This window comes from Pipistrellus kuhlii, unplaced genomic scaffold (genome assembly GCF_014108245.1).
Source record: "Pipistrellus kuhlii isolate mPipKuh1 unplaced genomic scaffold, mPipKuh1.p scaffold_m20_p_1, whole genome shotgun sequence".
In the NCBI taxonomy this organism is placed as follows: Eukaryota; Metazoa; Chordata; class Mammalia; order Chiroptera; family Vespertilionidae; genus Pipistrellus; species Pipistrellus kuhlii.
The window spans coordinates 11,847,326-11,868,064 of record NW_023425404.1 but is presented as its reverse complement, the minus strand read 5'-3'; the positions used below and the strand labels follow the sequence as shown (position 1 = coordinate 11,868,064).

At 47.0% G+C, this 20,739-nt stretch overlaps 1 protein-coding gene and 1 non-coding gene across 2 annotated transcripts; one reads left to right on the top strand and one right to left on the bottom strand.

Moving 5' to 3' along the window:
- Positions 1 to 10,225: 10,225 nt before the first annotated feature.
- PROX2 (prospero homeobox 2) lies at positions 10,226 to 19,183 on the bottom strand. The gene is made up of 4 exons (XM_045578653.1): positions 17,755 to 19,183; positions 13,880 to 13,978; positions 12,113 to 12,307; positions 10,226 to 10,743 (listed from the first exon to the last, which is right to left on the bottom strand). Exons 1-4 carry the CDS (start codon positions 19,075 to 19,077, stop codon positions 10,558 to 10,560), a joined length of 1,803 nt encoding a protein of 600 aa, XP_045434609.1. The 5' UTR covers positions 19,078 to 19,183; the 3' UTR covers positions 10,226 to 10,557.
- Positions 16,894 to 16,997, top strand: LOC118709892. Its single transcript, XR_004985185.1, has one exon. It is a non-coding gene; the product is annotated as a U6 spliceosomal RNA (small nuclear RNA).
- Positions 19,184 to 20,739: the final 1,556 nt, after the last annotated feature.

Genomic DNA, 20,739 nt, shown 5'->3' with positions numbered 1-20,739 from the left:
TTGGAATTGATATGGATAAGCAAACTAGGTTCTAAGTAGTAGCCATAGTTCAAACTTAATAAGCTTATGGGAATATGTGGTATTTCAGTGATAGAGAAAGTAAATTGCCAATTGAGATAATCTTCCTTAATCATGAAGTTTTTTTTCTCAAGTTTTTCTCTGATCCTTTGGAATTATGACAGCTGGATACATAGGTGCTATGAATATATGTTTTCACATCACACATCTTTAATACTAGTTTGAGTAATTGTGAAAATATAGGTTTTGATATTGGACCCTTGTTTGTTGAGAAAAAGTTAATTTAGTGGTCTGGAATACCCACTTTCCTTGAGAGGATCTAGTTTATTTAATTATTAAACCTTTTTTTTTTAATATATATATATATTTTATTGATATTTCTCAGAGAGGAGGAAGGGAGAGAGATAGAGAGCTAGAAACGTCGATGAGAGAGAAACATCGACCAGCTGCCTCTTGCACACCCCCTACCGGGGATGTGCCCGCAACCAATGTACATGCCCTTGACCGGAATCGAACCTGGGACCTTTCAGTCCGCAGACCGACGCTCTACCACTGAGCCAAACTGGCTTCGGCTAATTATTAAACCTTTTAAAGAATATTCTTTACAGAGATTACTAATATCAGAAGTGAAATATCACTACAGATCCCAAGGATATTAAAAGGCTAACAAAGGAACAACTCTTTGCCCACAAATTTGATAACCTAGTTGAAATGGATCAATTTCTTGAAAGACATGTCTGCCAAACACAAGAAAAAATAGACAATTTGAAGAAATTGAATTAATTGTTACTTTTCCAAAAGAGAGAGCATCAGGCCCAGATGGGTTCTACCAAGCATGTAAGAAAGCATTTATACCAGTTTATTTGTGGTCTGTTTCAGAAGGTAGAAGCAAAGGGAATTTTTCCTAACAACTATGAAGCCAGCATAATCCTAATATCTAAACCAAAGACATTACAAGAAAATAAAACTACAGGCGACAGATCTCATGAACCAAACGCAAAAATTCTTAACAAAGTATTAGCAAATGGAATCCAACAATGTTTAAAAAGAATTATACACCATAACCAAGTGGTATTTATCCCAGCTATGCAAGGCTGGTTCAACATTTAAAAATCCATTATTGCATGGGTGGACCTGTAGAGTATTATGCTAAGCAAAATAAGCCAGTCAGAGAAAGGAAAGTAGCACATGATCTCACTCATGTGGAATCCAATGAACAACATAAACTGATGAACAAAAATAGATCCAAAAACATAGAAGTATGGAACAGACTTTCAAACCTCAGAGGGAGAGCAGTGGAGGGTGAGCAGTGGGAAGAGATCAACCAATGAACTTGTGTGCATATATGCATAACCCAAGAACAAAAACAATAGGGTGGTGAAGGCCTGGAATAGGGGGCTGGGAGAGGTCAATGGAGGAAAAAGAGGACATATATAATACTTTCAATACAAATGTGTGTTTTAAAAAAGTCAGTTAATGTAATCTACCACGTCAGGCTAAAGAAAAAAAAGCCTTAAGTACTCGAGGAGGTAATCACCAACCCACATTCATGAAAGAACAGAGGAGGAAGATAATCAGCACTAATGAACATAAAATGAAAAGAACCGGAAAATAGGCAAAGATTATTATTTTTATTTTTTTAATATATTTTATTGATTTTTCACAGAGGAAGAGAGGGATAGAGAGTTAAAAACATCGATGAATCATCCATCAGTTTCCCCTTGCACGACCCCCTATTGGGGATGTGCCCACAACCAAGGTACATGCCCTTGACCGGAAACGAACCTGGGACCTTTCAGCCCGCAGGCCTACGCACTATACACTGTGCCAAACCCGTTTCGGCGGCCCAATTATTTTTAATTAGAAAATAAGCTTTGTCTTTATGGAAATGGAATCTTGAATGTAATTTTTAGATGTTGGAACAAAAGCAGGCTTGTGTCAGCATGCTTCCATCCACATCCACCTCATTGAAAAGAACAACCAGCCTCCTGTAACAAGTGGAACGACTATAACAATGTTTTGACAAAAGCAGGTTAATATTTTAGCAAGCAACTAACAAGTAGCAATATTAGTTGCTAAATAAACCCATCAACATAGGACTATGATAGAGTAAATGACGGAATGCATACAGAGTTTATAGCACAAGGCATTTTTTTTAAGTTGGGTGTTACCTATCAGAAAAACATCAACTTAAAGCTAGGTTTTATGCTGTCATGTAATAGCTATTAGTGCATGCTACTTCATGTAGTATAGTGAAAACTAAATTCAGAATGTTTTATTTTTAATTGATTTTAGAGAGGAGGGAGAGAGAAACAATTGGTTGCCTCCCACATGTGCTATGATGGGGGATTGAACCCACAACCTGGGTTTGTGTCATGACTGGGAATCGAACCCACCCCCTTTTTGTATATTGGATGACACTCCAACCAACTGAGTGATACCAGCCAGGGTCAGAATAAGTTTTATATCAGTAATGTCACACATCAGTGCCATTCTTAATAACCCCCTTTCACTGTAAACAGTACAAATTACTGGCTTTGCTAACAGTTTATGGCTGCTGAGTAATAATATTTACTGAGCACATGCTGTACATTAGGAATATGCTGAGAATGTTACCTATATTTTATCTAAACCTTATAACAGTACTCTGAGATGGGTGTTATTTTGTCATCTCTATTTTACAGATGGGGAAGCTGAGGCCAAGAGAGTAAGCAACGTGCAGAGATCCAAGGTGCTTGAATTGAACAGTTATTGGCACCTCTCACCGGCACCGGAGAGGTGTTACAGACAGCCCAGAGTCTCAGCTGGAGAGGGCTGTCGTCAACTTCCATCCTTGTCTTCTCATATAAATGAACATACCAGAGAACTTAACTGCGCTGTGAAAAGCCAGTTTACTGAAGCATGCACCTTTATTGAGAAAGCAAAGAAAGAAAGCAAACCTATACATCTGGCTTATGAAGCACAGACAAGCTCTCAGCTAATCTGAAGAGCAGGTTGGGTGGGGGTCCAAGGCGTTACATACCCTCCTGTTTATAGTTCTCAGAATTCCTCTGCTGGCCGAAACCGGTTTGGCTCAGCGGTAGAGCGTTGGTCTGCGGACTGAGGGGTCCCGGGTTCGATTCCGGTCAGGGGCATGTGCGTTGGTTGCGGGCGCATCCCGGTTGGAGGTGTGCAAGAGGCAGCTGGTCGATGTTTCTCTCTCATCGACGTTTCTGGCTCTCTGTCTTTCTCCCTTCCTCTCTGTAAAAAGAAAGCCAATAAAAAAAATATTAAAAAAAAAAAATTCCTCTGCTGAATACTTAGTATAGATTGGTTCTCAAGGTCCCTTTTTTCTTTGTTGTGGCCTTTCCAGAAAATCATGAGAAGCACCTGGCAACTTTATCTTGCCAAGCCTTGAGACTGCTGGCAAGAATTCTCTGCTTAGGGAGTAAAGCTGTCCTTTTTTTCCTTTCTTCTTCCTCCCCCCCTTTCTGCATTCTCTCATTGGGGAGATTTTTTTTTTTTTTTTAAACCGTTTGCTCTGTGTCCTTGGCTGGGGGATAATGGCTTATTGCAAGCTGGCTGCAAAATGCTCAAACTGTTTGGTTCTGTTTTAACTTTCCTGTTTCAGTTTCCCTATTCCTGTGTCCTGGCATCCTGTCACAGAACCAGGATAAAACATGTTCTCCAGGGCTCATCACCTAACCACAGTCACCTACTTAGGAAAGGTGTTGGTTGCGGGGAAAGTGAAAGGGTGAGGGTGCAGGCAGCAAATCAGATAACTGCGGCTAACGGCTCATGGGGAGATGACTGAGCACAGACACATTCTTGCCTAAGGCCACATTTCCAGGCCAGAAGCAGTGTTCCAGGAGATAGGAGTGTGAACTGCAGAAATCAGTATATATGGAGAGAAAAAGGGTTTTCTAAGGGAAGACTAGGTCATGACGTTTGTTTGAGGGTTGACTGGTGAATTAGGAAATCACAAAACAAAAATTTGTGAGCCTGAAGGAGAGAGACTGCGAGAAACGACATAACCCCAGAAGACTCTTGGTGAAAGAGAAGGTGGACTCCTCAGTGAGTAGATGGACATGTGAAACTGGGGAGGTTTGGGGCAGATGTCCCTCTGCTGTTTCCATGTCGGCAGACATTCCCTTCCTCTTGAGGCTAACAATCTGGGAGTTTAAGATGTGACTGAGCATTCAACTCCTGGACACTTGGTTACACAATTTAGGTTTATGTAGTCTGGACGAGCTTCTTGATCTATAAGAATTACCTACCCCTGGAGTCTTTTTCCACAGTTGAGCACTTAGTACATACAGTGTAGGTACCATGATCTACCTCAGAGACAGATTGCATTATTAATGCTGTGAAATAGCAGAGTTCATTCTTTCCAGTGTATATTGTATCTACTTAATTCTGACCAATTTTTATACTCTCATAAGAGGTATTATATTTGCCATCTTGTCACAAGATTCTCACCACCACCACCACCACCACCACCACGCAGAGCATAATTTAATCAGCCTGATAGAACCATCTATACTAATAATAGCCTAGGTGGCGTCATACCCTCACGTCATCACAAGATGGCCATGTACACAGCGGAGGCGGGGCCCAGCAACTGCTCCACATGGTGAGGCCTGGGAGTCCTGCAGCACCACACTGCATGGAGGAGGCTAGTCCCAGCGTCTCTGCCACCTCGCAAGAAGGAGGCAGGTCCTGGCAGCAGAGTCAGGTTGTGGCAGGGCAGTTTGGGGCAATCAGGCCAGCAGGGGAGGGCAGTTGGGGGCTATCAGGCCAGCAGGGGAGTGGTTAGGGGGCAATTATGCTGGCAGGCAGGCAGGTGAGCAGTTAGGAGCTGGATTGTGAGAGGGATGTCGGATTGCTGGTTTAGGCCTGTGGGATTGGGCCTAAACCCACAGTCAGACATCCCCCAATGGATCCCAGACTGGAGAGGGTGCAGGCTGGGCTGAGGGACCCCTTCTCCCCCCGTGCATGAATTTCGTGCACTGGGCCACTAGTAACTTATAATAGCCAATGTATTCTTTTTTAAAAATATATATTTTTATTGATTTCGGAAAGGAAAGGGAGAGATAGTAACATCAATGATGAAAGCAAGTCATTGATTGGCTGCCTCCTGCACGCCCCCTACTGGGGATCAGCCTGCAACCCAGGCATGTACCTTTGGATTTAAACCTGGGGCCTTTCAGTCTGCAGGCTGATGTCTATCCACTGAGTCAAACCAGCTGGGACCCAGCGTGTTCTTTCTCTCTCTACCAGCCAACATTCTGTCTCATTATCTCTTCAGATTGTCTCAGTCCTGAAAAAATGGTCTCGTTCTATGTGAAATTTATGCAAATGCCAATAGAATTTGTGTAAAAACATCAAAGGATTTTTTAAAATTTATCTTTCTTTTTGAATGAATGATCTGCTTTATAGAGCTGAGGATCAAAACTGTAGAGAAAAGCTAGTAACAAAGATTATGAAAATTTAGAACATATAGGAGCTCATCCCGGAAACTGGTTACCAGAACTTTAGCAAATTTCATAAGGATTTTTTTAAAAGAAATATTTTCTAAATGCACATGTAAAATTATGTTATGGAGGTCTTATTTTAAATTATTGAAATTAAGTGGTCATTGAAAACAAAAACTTATTTATTTTATTTTATTAAATATATTTTATTGATTTTTTTACAGAGAGGAAGGGAGAGGGATAGAGAGAAACATCGATGAGAGAGAAACATTGACCAGGGATGTGGCTGCAACCAAGGTACATGCCCTTGACTGGAATCGAACCTGGTCCTTTCAGTCCATAGGTGGATGCTCTACCCACTGAGCCAAACCAGTTTCAGCAAGACAACTTTTTTTAAAAGGACCTTCATATAATGTGGGGCTGTGTTTACTGAAGAGTGCTGTGTTATTGCTGTCATTTTTGCTTTGCCTTTTCTCTGATGGAAGGGAAATGGTTTGGGCACTCCTTATATGTCCAAGAGAGATACCTTTGGCCTCTTTGCTGTATGAATCTAATTTGGAGCTGTGTATACGGTATAAAACCATCTATGTATATAAAAGGCTAATATGCTAAGTGTCCTTTCAGATAAAGACGTCACATAGCAGCACCTCTTCCTCTCCTTAGCAACAACTAGCCTCCTTGCAGTTTCTTCAGCTCAGAAACACAACTTGCTTTATAGCCAGGTGCAAACATTTCACACCTTAACCAAATGTCTATGAAGTTTTTTCCCCCCCTGTGCCTCATCTCATTTGATCCTCACACAAGTCCTGGAGTAGGCAGATAGGAGACTCAGTGGAATCTTATTTTTGTCTTCTGTAGGGAGTGGCTCTAGGGTTAAGCCTCAGACTTACCTTTGGCAGGGTCACAAACAAGTCCCAGCTTGGAGGGCAGAGCCCTCTTAGCTTAATTAAGCTTAACCTTATAGCCCTCCCTAGTTCCTTCCTAGACAGTTAATGGGCTGTGGGAGGTGCAGCAACTGCTGCCAAAACAATGTGAAACTCACAAGAACATTGTAAACATGTTGACTACTCCCCTTGTTTTGATCTCACTATAAAATAAAGCCATGGCTTGCAGGCTGGATCTTTTTGTGTCCTCATCCAGGTCCGAGCCCCAGCTGTATTCTCTTGTCTGTCTTTTCTTTAATCCTTCACCTCCCCTCCTCAGGCTCACCGAACCCTTGGCTGCGCTGGCACAGCACACTTTTCATTAGCCAGAAAACGGAGATTTAGGAAGCTTAGAAACTTGACCCAACTGAAAAGTAAGAAACTGTGGGCCTTGAAAATGACTTCAGGTTTTCTCACTGTGCAAAATATAGTCAAATGCTGCTACAGTTAAATATTTTACCCTTTGTTCTCCCTGTGATCTTCAATAATAATATGCTTCATGTTGATATTTACTGCTGTGTTGCTGACAATTACCTGAAGGAGAAGTTGGGCTTCACTGGGCTGGAAAAAGTTTGGCTAAATCATAAAGCAGGTCTAATTAAGCAAGTTTATTCTATATCTATAAAAGGCTAAGTTGATTTGCGCATGCAAGATAATATAAAGTTCTCACTGGCACCAATCGCACATGTGTTTCCGTCTGTCATTGTTGATCATGAATTTGGTTGACACTTCTATTGTAGAGAAAAGTCAAATAGTGATATTAAAATATTCTAATTCATTTCCTTTCAATGTGCACAGATTCGTGCACTGGGCCACTAGTGTTTGAAATAAGGTTCCTAATAAACCTTTTCCTGCATAGAATGTCACTTAACTGCCTGCTTTTCATTAATAACTGGGCATTAACTCCTAAATAGTGCCATCATCATAAAACACAGTCCAGGCTCCACTGCTCACCATTGAAGTATTAGACAATTATGCAGTATTCAACCAGACTCTGAACATGTCTAATTTGGGAGAGAATGGTGCCCACATATATCTTAATGGAAAGAATGACCAGACCTTGGCAATGTAATGGCTGCCAAAAGAACAATAACCAGCTCAGCTTACACTCAGAATGCATTCCCAGCAGAAAAAGAGATATACTTGGTAGAAACAGAAAAATATAATAAAACAGACTCCTGTTGGCAGAGCATATATATTTATACATTCTTCTGTGTTTAGCTCAGTGGTTCGAAAAACAGTTCCTGGAAAGACTGCAGAACACAAATGTTTTCCATTTGCATTTGTACATTTCACCTAATTGGTCCCTGGGACAAGGTTCACTGCTCTGGAGGTGGCTTGGCTCAGTCTTTAACAAACACAGTAATAAATTTCAGGTTTGGGACAGAAAATGGCTGCTCCATATCAAACAATCACAAGAACTTGGAATTGTTTCCCACAAAAATCTTAAATAGCCATGCAAGATCACTGGGTAGTGGGCTCTTCTGCTGTCTCCATACACATAACTGAGTTCCTTGCTCTGGGGACTCGGGGCTTGCCTGCTTTTAAAACCCAGATTTGGCAGATTCCTTCACTTTTGTAAAGAGAACATTGTGGACGAAAATAGGGCAAAGGTGATCTGAGTGCAATTGGATGTACTGAAGGACACTTCAGAATAACCTTAAAGCGAGAAGATTCGTTTGGGCTGAGCAGGCTTGTTTTGTTTTTCCTCTCAGCTCTTTGAAGTAAATGAAAATGCAAAAGAAAGTCATCTTTCATTCATTTTCATGCTGACACATCTAGCGATAGTTTAGGGATTTTACTTCATCTGATCCAGCCCACCGGAAAAGTCAAGAAAGTGGGTAATTGAATATGAAAACTTGTTTTATGTCAATGGGAAAGAAGAAAGCTAAAGTCACAGACACCCCTTAATCAGAACGACAGAGCCCGTACTGTGTGCCCTCACCCCAGCCTGCACACCTGGGGCAGAGTTTCCAAACACTTCATTCTGACTCTCCCAGAATCAGACGCAGTTATTCGGCCTGGCAGATGACTTGCCTGTGTCCTCAGAGTGAGTCACAATTTGCATTGGGCCAGTAGGAAAATAGTAAAATAAATGTTGGTTCCATGAATTCCTCTATCTGTAAAAGATTGACCATGGACTGTGGTTTCCTTATGGGGGGGGGGGGATTTCCCTTTGTGTGACGCTGTGTTTGTCCCAGTTGTGCCACTCATGGTCTGTGAGGTGTGCACAGGCTGTGCAAGCCTCCTGTCTGGGCCTCCGTTTCCTCCTTCCTGATGGGAGCAGGGTGGGTGGGATGATCACCTAGGCCAGTGGTCGGCAAACTGCAGCTCACAAGTCACATGCCGCTCTTTGGCCCCTTGAGTTTTTAGCAAAAGCCAGCTTACGAGTACCCTTAATTAGGGTTAATAACAATGTACCTTCCTATATATTGAATAGTTTAAATTTAAAAAATTTGGCTCTCGCCCTAGCTGTTTTGGGTCAGTGGATAGAGTGTCAATCTGCAGACTGACAAGTCGGGGATTTGATTCCCGTCAGGGGCACATGCCTGGGTTGCAGGCTTGATCCTCTGAGGGGGTGTGCAGGAGGCAGCTGATCAATGGTTCTATCTAAATTGATGTTTCTCTCTTTCTCCCACTCCCTTCCTCTCTGAAATCAATAAAAAATATATTTTTAAAAAATTTGGCTTTCAAAAGAAATTTCAATCGTTATACTGTTGATGTTTGGCTCTGTTGACTAATGAGTTTGCCGATCACTGCCCTAGGCCTTTCCTAGCTTTTGCATCCTGAAGTGCAGCTTCTGTACATAGGTGAGAGCATCAGTTCATCAACTACAGACAACTTGGGTTGTCCAGTGGATAAATACTTCAGACAAATGTGAATGAACAGCAACACTCAAGTCCGGCAGAAAGCTTGTGTGGGCTTGCTGGAATGCTCGGAGGAAGTTCTGGGTGGGGAAGCACTCCCACACGCTGCGCGGGGGTTGTCAGGTGGCAGTGCCCCCTCCGTGCGGGTGCTCACTGGAGGTGGTCTGCTGAAGATCATAACGGGCAGCGTGAGATGCTCAGGATACAACCTGGCATCTGAGGTTCGGGTTCCTGCACACGTCTGACTCTCCCTACCAACCCAAATGCCCTCGCCTTGTACGTTGGCGAGTTATGTCACTTCTAAAATGTCTGTTTGGTTATTTTTAAAAAAATGAAGATAAGCGGCCGAAACCGGTTTGGCTCAGTGGTAGAGCGTCGGTCTGCGGACTGAAAGGTCCCAGGTTCGATTCCAGTCAAGGGCATGTACCTGAGTTGCGGGCACATCCCCAGTAGGGGGTGTGCAAGAGGCAGCTGGTCGATGTTTCTCTCTCATCGACGTTTCTAGCTCTCTATCCCTCTCTCCTCTTCTCTGTAAAAAATCAATAAAATATATTTAAAAAAAAAAAATGAAGATAAGCCAAAACCGGTTTGGCTCAGTGGATAGAGCGTCAGTCTGTGGACTGAAAGGTCCCGGGTTTGATTCCGGTCAAGGCCATGTACCTGGGTTAGGGGTATGCAAGAAAGAGGCAGCTGATCAATGATTCTCTCTCATCGATGTTTTTAACTCTCTATCCCTCTCTTTTCCTCTCTGTAAAAAAATCAATAAAATATATATTTTTAAAAAGATAATATCTACTTTTCAGTGTAAATGCTTACGATAATGTATTGGCAAGTGTCTAGCAAATAGGTGGAACTTGACCAATAGGTAACTAAGACCAGCAATTTGTATCAGACAAAACAACTAAGATAACCTTATTTGAAAGCCAAGGGGGAAAACCACAAATGTGCAGTAATATCAGTTCACAGAGTATTTATTTACAGATGCAGAGATTACCTACAAGGTCCTAGGGTCACAATACTTGGAAACAGTAGATTGGGGATTTAAGTCCTCTGATTCCAAAACACCATTGTGTTCCTTTTACAATATGCTACCAACACACCATTACCCTTGGTTGGTTTATAGTATAGTTAAGGTTAAGCTTTGGTGATTCTGGAAAAGGAAATAAATGATTAGAATGGTAATAGTTCCTGTTGGGGAGGGAGGTGTCTGTCCTTACGCCCCTTTTATATCACCACAGCAGCCATTTAAGACAAACCCAGGAAAACCGTGGCCAGCTGTGTCTCGCTCTGTGGGACTTAATTCTGAAGCAGCTCCTGGGGATAGCTGGAGGATTTGAAAATCTCTGGGATGTCACTGTCCAGCTTCGAAATAACTTTATAAATGGGTTTCTTCCAGGAAGGATCTGAGTCTTTCCCTGCAGAGACAGCTCTGAAGAACTCCTGTAATGTCAAGCTGGCGACCTCCAAGAAGCAATCCGGGACCTGCATTCCCAACGAGATACACAAGAAAGAGAAGACATGAGGCTGGGAAGCCCTGGAGCCCTCACTGCCTGACGCTCCTGTTCCCGGGTTGACTGATAAGAGCATTCCTGCTCTACTGGGCCCTGATTCTTGCAGCTGTAGGAATCCTCTGCCCCCTCATCGACTACAAACCTTAAGAGGCTGATACCAATGAGACAGCCCTGGGAGAAAGCCTATTAAGGACACTCCATTTGTAGCAGGAGCTGATTCCACTCATGGCAGACATTCTGGCTTTGATTGAAACGAAACCTTGGTTCAAAAGAGGTGTTAGCATTCTTTTCTTTAGTGCGTACCATGGAAAAGAGTGCCCCCTAGTATATGACTGTCGTGCTGCATCCCACCATCTTTAGAGGCTGGATGCATGGGCCTTGGAATCATTTCTGTTTCCAAAATCAACCATGAGGTTGAGGGGGCTAAAGAATATGTTCCAGGACCACACTCGGACTGGCACCCACTGGTCCTCCCGACCCAGCCTGGCCCGGGCTTGCCACACTGCATGCCAAGCGGCCACCCCACCTGGGGAGATGTGGCAGCACTGCCTGCCCCACACAGCCTGACCCTCCATTGCCTCAGGCGGCCCGGTCCATTCCACCCACAGAGCAGCTTAGTTCCAAACATATTCAGATGAAGCACCTGACCAGCACTTGCCAGCAAGTCTCCCCTTTCCTGAAGGTATCAATACACTGCTCACTGTGATCACAGTCAAGTGAGAAATCAAGAAGAGGTGAGTGGGCTGGGTGACCAGACACACCTGGCACCCGCAGAACAAGGCGCCGGGCGCACAGAGCTGTCGGCTGCACGCTGGGAAACGCGGGTCTGGATCCCGAGTTCTCTCAGACCACTCGCTCTCCCTTTTCTGATGCCTTACCCCTAAGGTGCTACCAAAGGACTAAGAAGCTTGAGTATTGTTTTTTCATTGTTTCCAGAAAGGATTTTTGAGATGACTTGCCAGGAAGGTCCACAGAAGAAACTGTTCAAGTGAGAATAAAGATAAGAACCAAATAACGGACAGAGATTGTTGTAAAGAAAACTTGGGCCAAGCCTAGGTGCTGCAACTGAGCCCAGCATTTAGTCGTGGCCCTCCAGGTCAGTTGGTAATCACGGACTGTTAAGCCTACGAGTGAAGTGACATAATCCCTGGCAGGCCTCTGCTGACTCGGTGTGCAGCATCCACCTGTTGCCTAAGAGAAGCTATGGAGGCTGTAATCTTTGCAGATGGGACAGAAGTTAGCCCGGGCTGCCCTGGCTCTCGCTGATGTAAAGACAGACACACAGAAGGGGCTCTTTCCTAAAACTCCAACCTCCTGGGACCCCAGGTACATGCTCTTACCTCAAAGTCATTCCCCTTGTTATAGTGCATATTGAGAGCTCGAAAAAGTTCTGAGTCGCGGAGAATCACGAGCATTTTGGCACTGGTGACGCCATCTGCGATGGCCTGCCGGGCAGATTTCTCCATTTGGATGTAATAGAACTCTCGGAAGTTGCTGAACCACTTGATCATCTGGGAGGTGATGCAGCGGTTGAACTGCACAAGCAACAAGGTCCATCAGTCAGCCGTGTACCACCAGGAGCTGAGGGGTGGAACTGTCAGCGTCCAGTTCAACAGCAGATTAATTGGAATGGCTTCAGCCAACACGAGAAGGGCCTCTTTTGAAAAAGAAGCCATGGCCCTAGCTGGTTTGGCTCAGTGGATAGAGCATTGGCCTGTGGCCCAAAGAGTCCTGGGTTCGATTCTGGTCAAGGGCACCTACCTTGGTTGCAGCCTCCTCGGGCCCTGGCTCTGGTTGGAGGCAACCAATCGATGTGTTTCTCTTACATTGATGTTTCTCTCTGTCCTTCCCACCCCTCTTCCACTCTCCCTAAAAAAAGATCAATGGAAAAATATCCTCAGGTGAGGATTAACAAAAAAAGAAGAATTAGCATCAGCCATGGCTATTTTCTAAGCCATGTTCAGAAAAATCTAGATTAGTTGTAGTGCCCACTAGAAGGAGAAAAAAAAAAGTTTTTTATGTCCTCAATTTATGAAGTTTTTTCACCCATGAAAAGCTCACCATGTGCCGAAACCGGTTTGGCTCAATGGATAGAGCATCGGCTTGGGGACTGAAGGGACCCGGGTTCAATTCCGGTCAAGGGCATGTACCTTGGTTGCGGGCACATCCCCGGTGGGGGGTGTGCAGGAGGCAGCTGATCGATAACTCTCTCTCATCGATGTTTCTAGCTCTCTATCTCTCACTCTTCCTCTCTGTACAAAATCAATAAAATATATATTAAAAAAAAAAAAAGAAGAAGCATGCATTCTAAAAAAAAAAAAAAAAAAAAAAGCTCACCATGTGACTTTGGGAATGTCCAGAGTCAAGGCCAGTTTTGGTACCAGCTTCTGTTGTGCCTGGGCCAATTGCATGGCAGCCCCAGAGCCCCAGGGTGAAGGGAAGGAGTGAGTGTGAAGATCAGAGAGCAGTTAAACAGCAACTTGGAGTTGCAGAGTGAGTGGGAATCAGAGCTTGGGGTAGGGATCAACCACCAAGCCACAGAACATGAGGGGAAAACCTGGGAAAGGCAAAGGAATGACATAGATACACAGGATTAGCCCTAACCCAATTCCCAAGGAAGCGGGGGCCCTTAGAAACTTTATGGGAACAGGCAAGGTCTGGATCCAACCATCAGATTTTCCTTGTTGTCACACTTGATTGGATGTATCCCCACTCCCTTTGAAACACAGCTATTTGGATGCCCGTTCAACAGTGTCCAACTCTCTGTATATTCTGTCTTTTTCACAGTGTCCTCGGCAAAGACAGAACACTGGGCCAAAGACCCCATTTACTAATGTTTCTCATTGGCGCCCCCCCCCCCCCCCCCCCGTTTCCTTCCCACGTGCTTCTGTGTGTACACTCCAAAGCTCAACTCTCCTAGCTCCAAGTTATTCATGATTGTTCAGGCCAACTCTCACCCCTGAACTGGAAATCACCCCAGTGCAGCCAACATGAAGGGGAGCTCAGGTGCACACGTGATGACCTAGGACTGGCCTCACACCTCACACAGGGTGAAACCAATGCCACTGGGAGTTGTGAGAAGCTGACACTCAGTAGGATGACTTTACCTGGACGTCAGGGAAATACGCCTTCAGGAGGCTGGAGCTGGGATAGCGTGTGAAGAAAAACATTAGTTTGGCCTTCTTCAAGTGACCAGGATTTAGACCCTCCTGGAATTACCCCCGGGTCAAGGAAAATGAACAGCTGTTTATCAAATAATACTATCAAATTATCCAAACAGTGAATTAGTTGTCCTGTTCCTTATGCTTTTTATTTTTTATTTTGGTTGAATTATGTATTTGCTCCATTTCTGTGTCTCTGACAAGTCTGATCCAGTATGTTTTTTCTTTCCGGGTGCTGAAAACCATATATGCACAGCACAGTTGCAGAATTTAAAAACCACCTCGATGTGTGAAAGTTCTATGCCATAAATAAGTTTGCTGTACTTTGCATGTGCTTTCAGAATAGGATAGAAAGAGATGGCAGCTCTTTCCCAGATAAATATTTTAAAACCCCAAGAAGAGATTTACTTTCGCTTTTGCCTCAGTTTCCTCATCTGTAAAATGAGAAGAGTCAACTCGATGATCCCCATTCTCACTCTCATAATTGCCTTTGCAGTGGGTAAGCCAACAAGTGTCTAACCAGACAGTAGCAGATCACCGCTGGCTTTGCCTCAAGGAACTTGAGTTGCTGCTCTGCACCTGCTCTCGGTCCGCCTGGAAGAACTCCTCTCCTCCTTCCTATCTCAGCTCAGCCACTTCCTCCTCGGGGAAACCTTTCCTTGCCCTGGGCTACCCCCGCTCTGTGCACATACCTCTGTTGTAGCAATTGACCTTATTGCAATTTTCACGGCATGTTTGACTCCCTGTTTAGACTGTGAGGTCCTCGGGGGGCAAGGACCTTATACTTTCATCTTTGTATTCCTCATGCCTAGCCCAGTGCTAGGAATATAGTAGGTGCTCAATAAATGTTTGTTAGATAAAGGAATGTGGGAATGATTAAATGGTCAACTTTAATCCATGCACAGCTAGGAAAAATGTCTTCCACCCATATCTCAGTCTGGGAATAGATTCCTTCCCCTTTAACAAGAGCAGGGAGCTGTGGTATGACTGCCTCGCACCAGAATGGGAGGGAAACGAAGGTGTTTTTGTTGTTGTTGTTGTTTTTTTACACAGAAATATTAAGCATTGCCGGGGACAGTCTCAGGACCAGATGAGAAGCTTTACCCAGGAACCTTGGAGGTCTCGGGTCTGGCAGCTATAGCTTTAAGACTCCTCAGTAGGATATACCAGTTTAGCTAAAGGAAATCAACTCAATAGAGTTCTAGCTGGCCTGGCACTCAGGCTGCTTCCTGAAGCCCCTTGCACCTGCCTCACTGGCACTTCTTACTCTTCTCACAGGTTCACACACGTGTGGACAGAATCCTGGACTTGGGCGTCTGAAGACCCAGTTTCAGATACTGATTTTGCCACCGATTAGTTGTGTGGGTTTGGGCAAGCCACTTACCTTCTCTGGGCCACTTCTAAATGTAGTGGTGACAGTTTGGCAGTCAGACCCTGGTTTGAATCCTGGCTGTCTTGTGACTTTGGGCAAGTTCACTTTTCTGTCCCAGCTCTCAGCTACCGGGTCTAACGTGGATGCTTAGGGCCCACAACCTATCATGTGAAACACTGGCCAAAAGGAGGCCAGATCTCAGAATTCTGTTCGTTTATGCAGGTGATCTGGTCTGTGTACCATAGGTCAGTTAATCCCACAGCAGAGGCTGTGGCAGCCGTCTGTAGTCCAATACATTAATATTTCCACAGTAAAATGGATGACTATTTACACTCAGTCGGGCGATCTATAAGTCACCTCCCATCAGTGCAGGTCAGGTTTTGCCACCAAAAACAAAGCTCCCATCAGCCTCAGGGAAAAGAAATTGGGGGTTTTCTGAGCTTTGCGAGTTCCAGAATGTAGCTCAGTGGTAGTGGACTCGTACGTGGGAAACGCTGGCCAGCAGTGCCTGCCGCAGAGCAAGTGCCACCTCATTATTAGCTGCTAATCATACCTGCTTCACGGGGATGTCATGAATGTGGAAGTTCTTCTATGGGTCAGAGTTATCTTGCTCGTAAGTGGCTTTCCTGACCCCCAGGAGTGCATCTCTAATGCTGGGATGTAGGCAGCTGGAATGGAATATGTGGGGGGTCGGGATGCTGCCTGGGGGCTCCAGATCATCCTAAACGTAGCCGAGTACCTCACCTGTGCAGCCAGGCCCAGTGCTTGGGCCCTGAGGCTCTCTGAGCCCAATCCTCATTTCACCGGGCAGGGCCAGGCGCACAGTAGGTGCTGAGAAAGGTCAGCAGGCCCCTCCCACGGGAAGTACAGCAGAGGAGTTGTGGGGACTGAGTTCTTGAGTTCCTTCCGACATTGCCTGACCTTCACAGGGAGTCTTCACCAGACGGTAGCCTTTCTCACACAGGGTGATCGCCTACCAAGAAAACCTGTCTATGCTGCTATCTTTATACCAGCAGAGGCAGTGGTGGCAGGTGACATGCTTTTGGCATTGGTTTTATTCTTGCTCCTGCCTGCCTGGAAAGCACCCGGCAGCACCCAGCTTTGGGGTGTTCCCAACATCTGTGACCAGCAGGGGGCGCGCATAGCATTCAGGACACAAGAGCCGGTCCTGGTGTGGCAATGAGCTGGTCCCACCCCGTCCTGCCGCCCTCACTACAGCTTGCCAGACTGTTCACACCACAGGCACATCGACCTCTGGACACTCGATTCAGGCTGCCCTTGAGAAGCAGCGGCGTGAGCTCAGCTCACTTTAAAAAGGCAACATCCCGAAATGTGCTGTCAGGAACGTTAAGTCCTACAAGACAGGCGTTGGTCACATGAGTTTGGGACCGCATACATTCTCCTCTTAAGAGCTTCACAGTGGACTTCAGCATGTTAAAGGCTCTGAGAAGTCCCGCAGCAAAGACATGAACCCAGGATTTACTATACTATTTCTCCCTTCCCCCCCCCCCCCCCCCCCCCGCCCCAGCTCAGCAACCATTAATATCCGGAGGGAGCTTTACTCTGGGAAACACTATGTAAGAAAGGAGTGCTCGCTTCGGCAGCACATATACTAAAATCGGAACGATACGGAGATTAGCATGGCCCCTGCGCAAGGATGACACGCAAATTTGTGAACTGTTCCATATTTAAAGAGAGAGAAAGAGAGAGGAGAGCCTGCCTCACGGTGGCAAAGGTGATGCAAAAGGTCCAGACTCCTGCACACCAGCCTGGCCCCTCAGCCTTCCCCAGGGGCTCTCCTCTCCCTCCACATGCCCAGCCCCCCTTCAGTCCTCTCGGCTGCAGCTGAGACGCTGCTCCTTACACGGAGGGCTCCTTCCCCCGGCCCAGCTGCTTCAGGTCTAGTCCCCGAGGAAAACGTCTCCTTCCCCGTCTGGCTCAGAAGTGCCTGGGCCCTCAGATCTTCCTCATGGATTATCTAGACCAGCCATCGCTAACCGGTGCTCCGCGAGGTCCCAAAGGTTGGCGAGTGCTGATCTAGACCTTGTGGGCCTTTTGCCAGGAGACCAGGAGGCTGGGAGCCATGCCTCGGGTGAGGCCATCCCTTTGACCCTCCCTGCTGAGGTGTGTAGGCAGCTGACAACCCAATGTGGAGCTCTTCCTTCCATAGGGGATTTGTCATATTTTGGAAGCCCATTGGAGCTTAAAAACAACGCCCTTTCAGACCCAGAGCCTTTAAGTGAGTGGTGGCAGAATCTGGTGGCAGAACCTTCCCTCCCAGCAGGCTTAACCCTGGAGGGAGGTCACCACGGCCTCGGGAACCTTGTCCCGGGAAGGAAGCCCACCACCAAAGACACGCCGTTCCCGTTGCCAGGTAGCTCTCTGTCCCCGCCTCCCCTCCTTCCCCATCCCCGCTCCGGGCTGTCCCTGGAGAACTTCCCTTTCCGGCAAAGGATATGTGGACGGAGGGGAACGGGAGCCCCTCGGCGGCAGCCTGCAGGCCGCCCTGCTCCATCTTCACGCAGGGGAGGAAGGGCAGCTTCTCCAGGCAGGCGGAAGCCAAGGGCACGGGGTGCTGCGGGCTCACCACCGAGGGCCGCAGTGTGACAGCTCCCCAAGGCCGCAGGGCAGGCTCCGGGGAGGAGGGACTTTGGGACGATGCACCCTGGGGGAGACGGCCCCTCCAGGGACCCGGGGGTCCGTGACCCAGGAGCTGACCTAGAATCTGGCTTTCCTGCAGGTGGGAAGGCACGGCCACAGCACAGTTGGTTGGGGGGCCCCGGCAGGGTTTGGAGGTCATTCTTGGGGAGACGGGGTATCTAGGAGAGTCTAGAGGCTTGGCCAGTGATGAGTTTCCCAGTGGGCACCCAGCCTGGGCCTGGGCCTGGGCCTGGGCCTGGGCCCCCATGGGCAAGGCGGCCAGTGGGAGGGGGTTTTCACAGGCACCTCCCTCGGGTGAAGTCTCGCTTCTGCCCCCTGGCACCGGCCCCCGGAAGCTTCGGCCCCGCTGGGTCAGGTGGCCTGGCGGGTCCAGTAGGACCTTCTGTAACACGGAGTCCACAGCCTGGGACACTGCCCCCCTCAGTTCTCTCCTCAGGGTCTCCAGCAAAGCTCGTGTGCCAGAAGGAAGGAGCCTGGCTTCCTCAGGCTGGCGATCGACCTCAGCCACCCTGTGTTCCTCCAGCCCAGGGAGGTCCCCGCTGGAACCCTGGAGGCGGCCGCTGTCCATGGCCCAGGGCTGCCGCCCACAGCTGTCCCTCTGCTCTGCACTCCGAGGGCTGGGCGCAGGCCCCCGGGGCTCCATCTGCAGGATGTGCGCCTGCAGCTGTCTCAGCTGCTGCTTCAGCAGGTGAAGCTGTTCTCTCACGCGAGGGCCCCCCTTCCTGCTGCCCTGGCTCCCAGCAGGGCCTGGCTTCAGCGGGGGCTGCTGCATGGGGAGGTCCTGCTTCCTCTTCCGCTCCCGGGCCTTCTCGGGGCAGCCGGGGCTGTCCCGGGCCCGGGCACTGCCGAGCACCAGGGGGCTGGGGGAGAGGCACATGCCTCGGATGATGGTCTCCACGCGGGCCCTCTTTGCCTGAATGTGCTCATCCCAAAACCAGTCAGGGTCGGTGAGGCTGGGGTTGGGGCCCTGGTTCCAGGGAAAGGAGGTGTCTCCGCCCTGCTCACGGGGCGATGGGCTTCTCCTGCCTTCCACACAGGGCTCTGCCGGCTGGGAACCGGCCCGGGATGGCGCAGGAAGCAAGCCAGCGCTCCGATCCATCCCCTGCTCCATGAGGAAATCCCTCTCCTAATGTCCTTGGCTGGGGGTGCAGCTGAATGAGCCGGGTTGAGGATTCAGCCTCTGGGATACTGGGGTTTAGGAACCTCCTGGGGTGACTCTGAAATTAAAGACAAGAAGAATAGCTAACATTTGGAAACAGCCTAGGTGCCCGTCAGCGGATGACTGGATCAGAAAACTATGGTACATCTACACAATGGAATACTATGCTGCCATAAAAAAGGAGGAATTCTTACCATGTGCAGCAACCTGGATGGAATTGGAGAACATTATGCTAAGTGAAATAAGCCAGTCAGTGAAAGAGAAACACCACATGACCTCACTCACTTGTGGATAATAAAGAACATTACAGACTAATGAACAAAAAGATAGATACAGAGGCACTAAAGCATCAAACAGACTGTCAAATTACAGCGGGGAGGGAAGGGAGATATGGGGGAAATAAGAGATCTACTGAAGGACTTGTAAGCATGCATATAAGCATAACCAATGGATGCTAAACACTGGGGGGTGAGGGCATGTATGGGAGTGGGGTGGGAGGGCAATGGTAAGATATGTACACATATAATACCTTAATAAAAACAAACAAACACAGGGAGAGCACAATACATGTGACGCTCAGGGGTGCTTTTCAAACTTGAATGTGTGCTCAGGCCACCTGGGGACCTTGTCAGAACGCGGATGCTGACTCCCGGGTCTACGAGGGGCGGGGGCCGCGTCTCTCCCCAGACCCCAGCTGCCGTGGTACTGCTGGTTTGGGACCACACTCTGAGGATTCCCGAGTGAGTGATCCTCCAGAGAGGAAGTTCTGCCTGGGCATAGCAGTAACACAAGAATGGCAATAAAAAAAAAAAAAAAACAACGATGACAGTGAACCGCGTCACTGACGTTATGCCAATAACGCAACATCCATCACCTGATTTAATGACCATAAGAACTCCCTGAGGATGTTGTCATTCCTACTTGACAGATAAAGGAACCGGCTCAGAGCGGTTATGAAGTTGCTTCCTGAAGTCATACAGCTAGCAAGTGGCAAGCTGGAGTCAAGGCAAGATTTGTCCGATTCAAAGTAACTTTCGTAGTGACTACCTGCAACGGAGTCATCCAGCAGTGTTAAAAATAGCAGGTTCAGCCCTCTCTGGTTTGGCTCACTGGATAGAGCGTCAGTCTGTGGACTGAAAGGTCCCAGGTTTGATTCCGGCCAAGGGCACATGCCTGGGTTGCGGGCTTGATCCCTAGTGGGGGCGTGCAGGAGGCAGCCAATCAATGATCCTATCTCATCATTGATGTATCTATCCCCTTCTCTGTCCCTTCCTCTCTAAAGTCAATAAAAAATATATTTTTAAAAATAGCAAATACAGCAGTCAGTTCTGCTACCGCGTTTCCCTGAAAATAAGACATCCTCCAAAAATAAGACCTACTTACAGGTTTCCTTCTGAGTGAAATATAAGGCATCCCCCGAAAATAACCCTCCCCCCCCCAGGCTCTGTCTCAGAAACTTTGTGAAACCTAAACTGCAAGAAGTTGTGACTTGGGTGAAGAATTCATGGGAGAAAATCACTGACAGTTGCATTGCAAATGCACTGCAAGCAGGCTACCTTGACAAGAAGTACTCATTTAAAGACAGTGCTATTGCTAAACATGAAAGATTTGGTC

Excerpts from the sequence above, each read along its gene's own strand:
- PROX2 (XM_045578653.1), bottom strand. The coding sequence starts at position 19,077 with ATGGAGCAGGGGATGGATCGGAGCGCTGGCTTGCTTCCTGCGCCATCC. Across the intron at positions 12,308-13,879 it reads CGTATTTCCCTGACGTCCAG|TTCAACCGCTGCATCACCTC; the intron begins GTAAAGTCATCC and ends TTGCTTGTGCAG. Across the intron at positions 10,744-12,112 it reads ACAAGGGGAATGACTTTGAG|GTCCCGGATTGCTTCTTGGA; the intron begins GTAAGAGCATGT and ends TTGGGAATGCAG.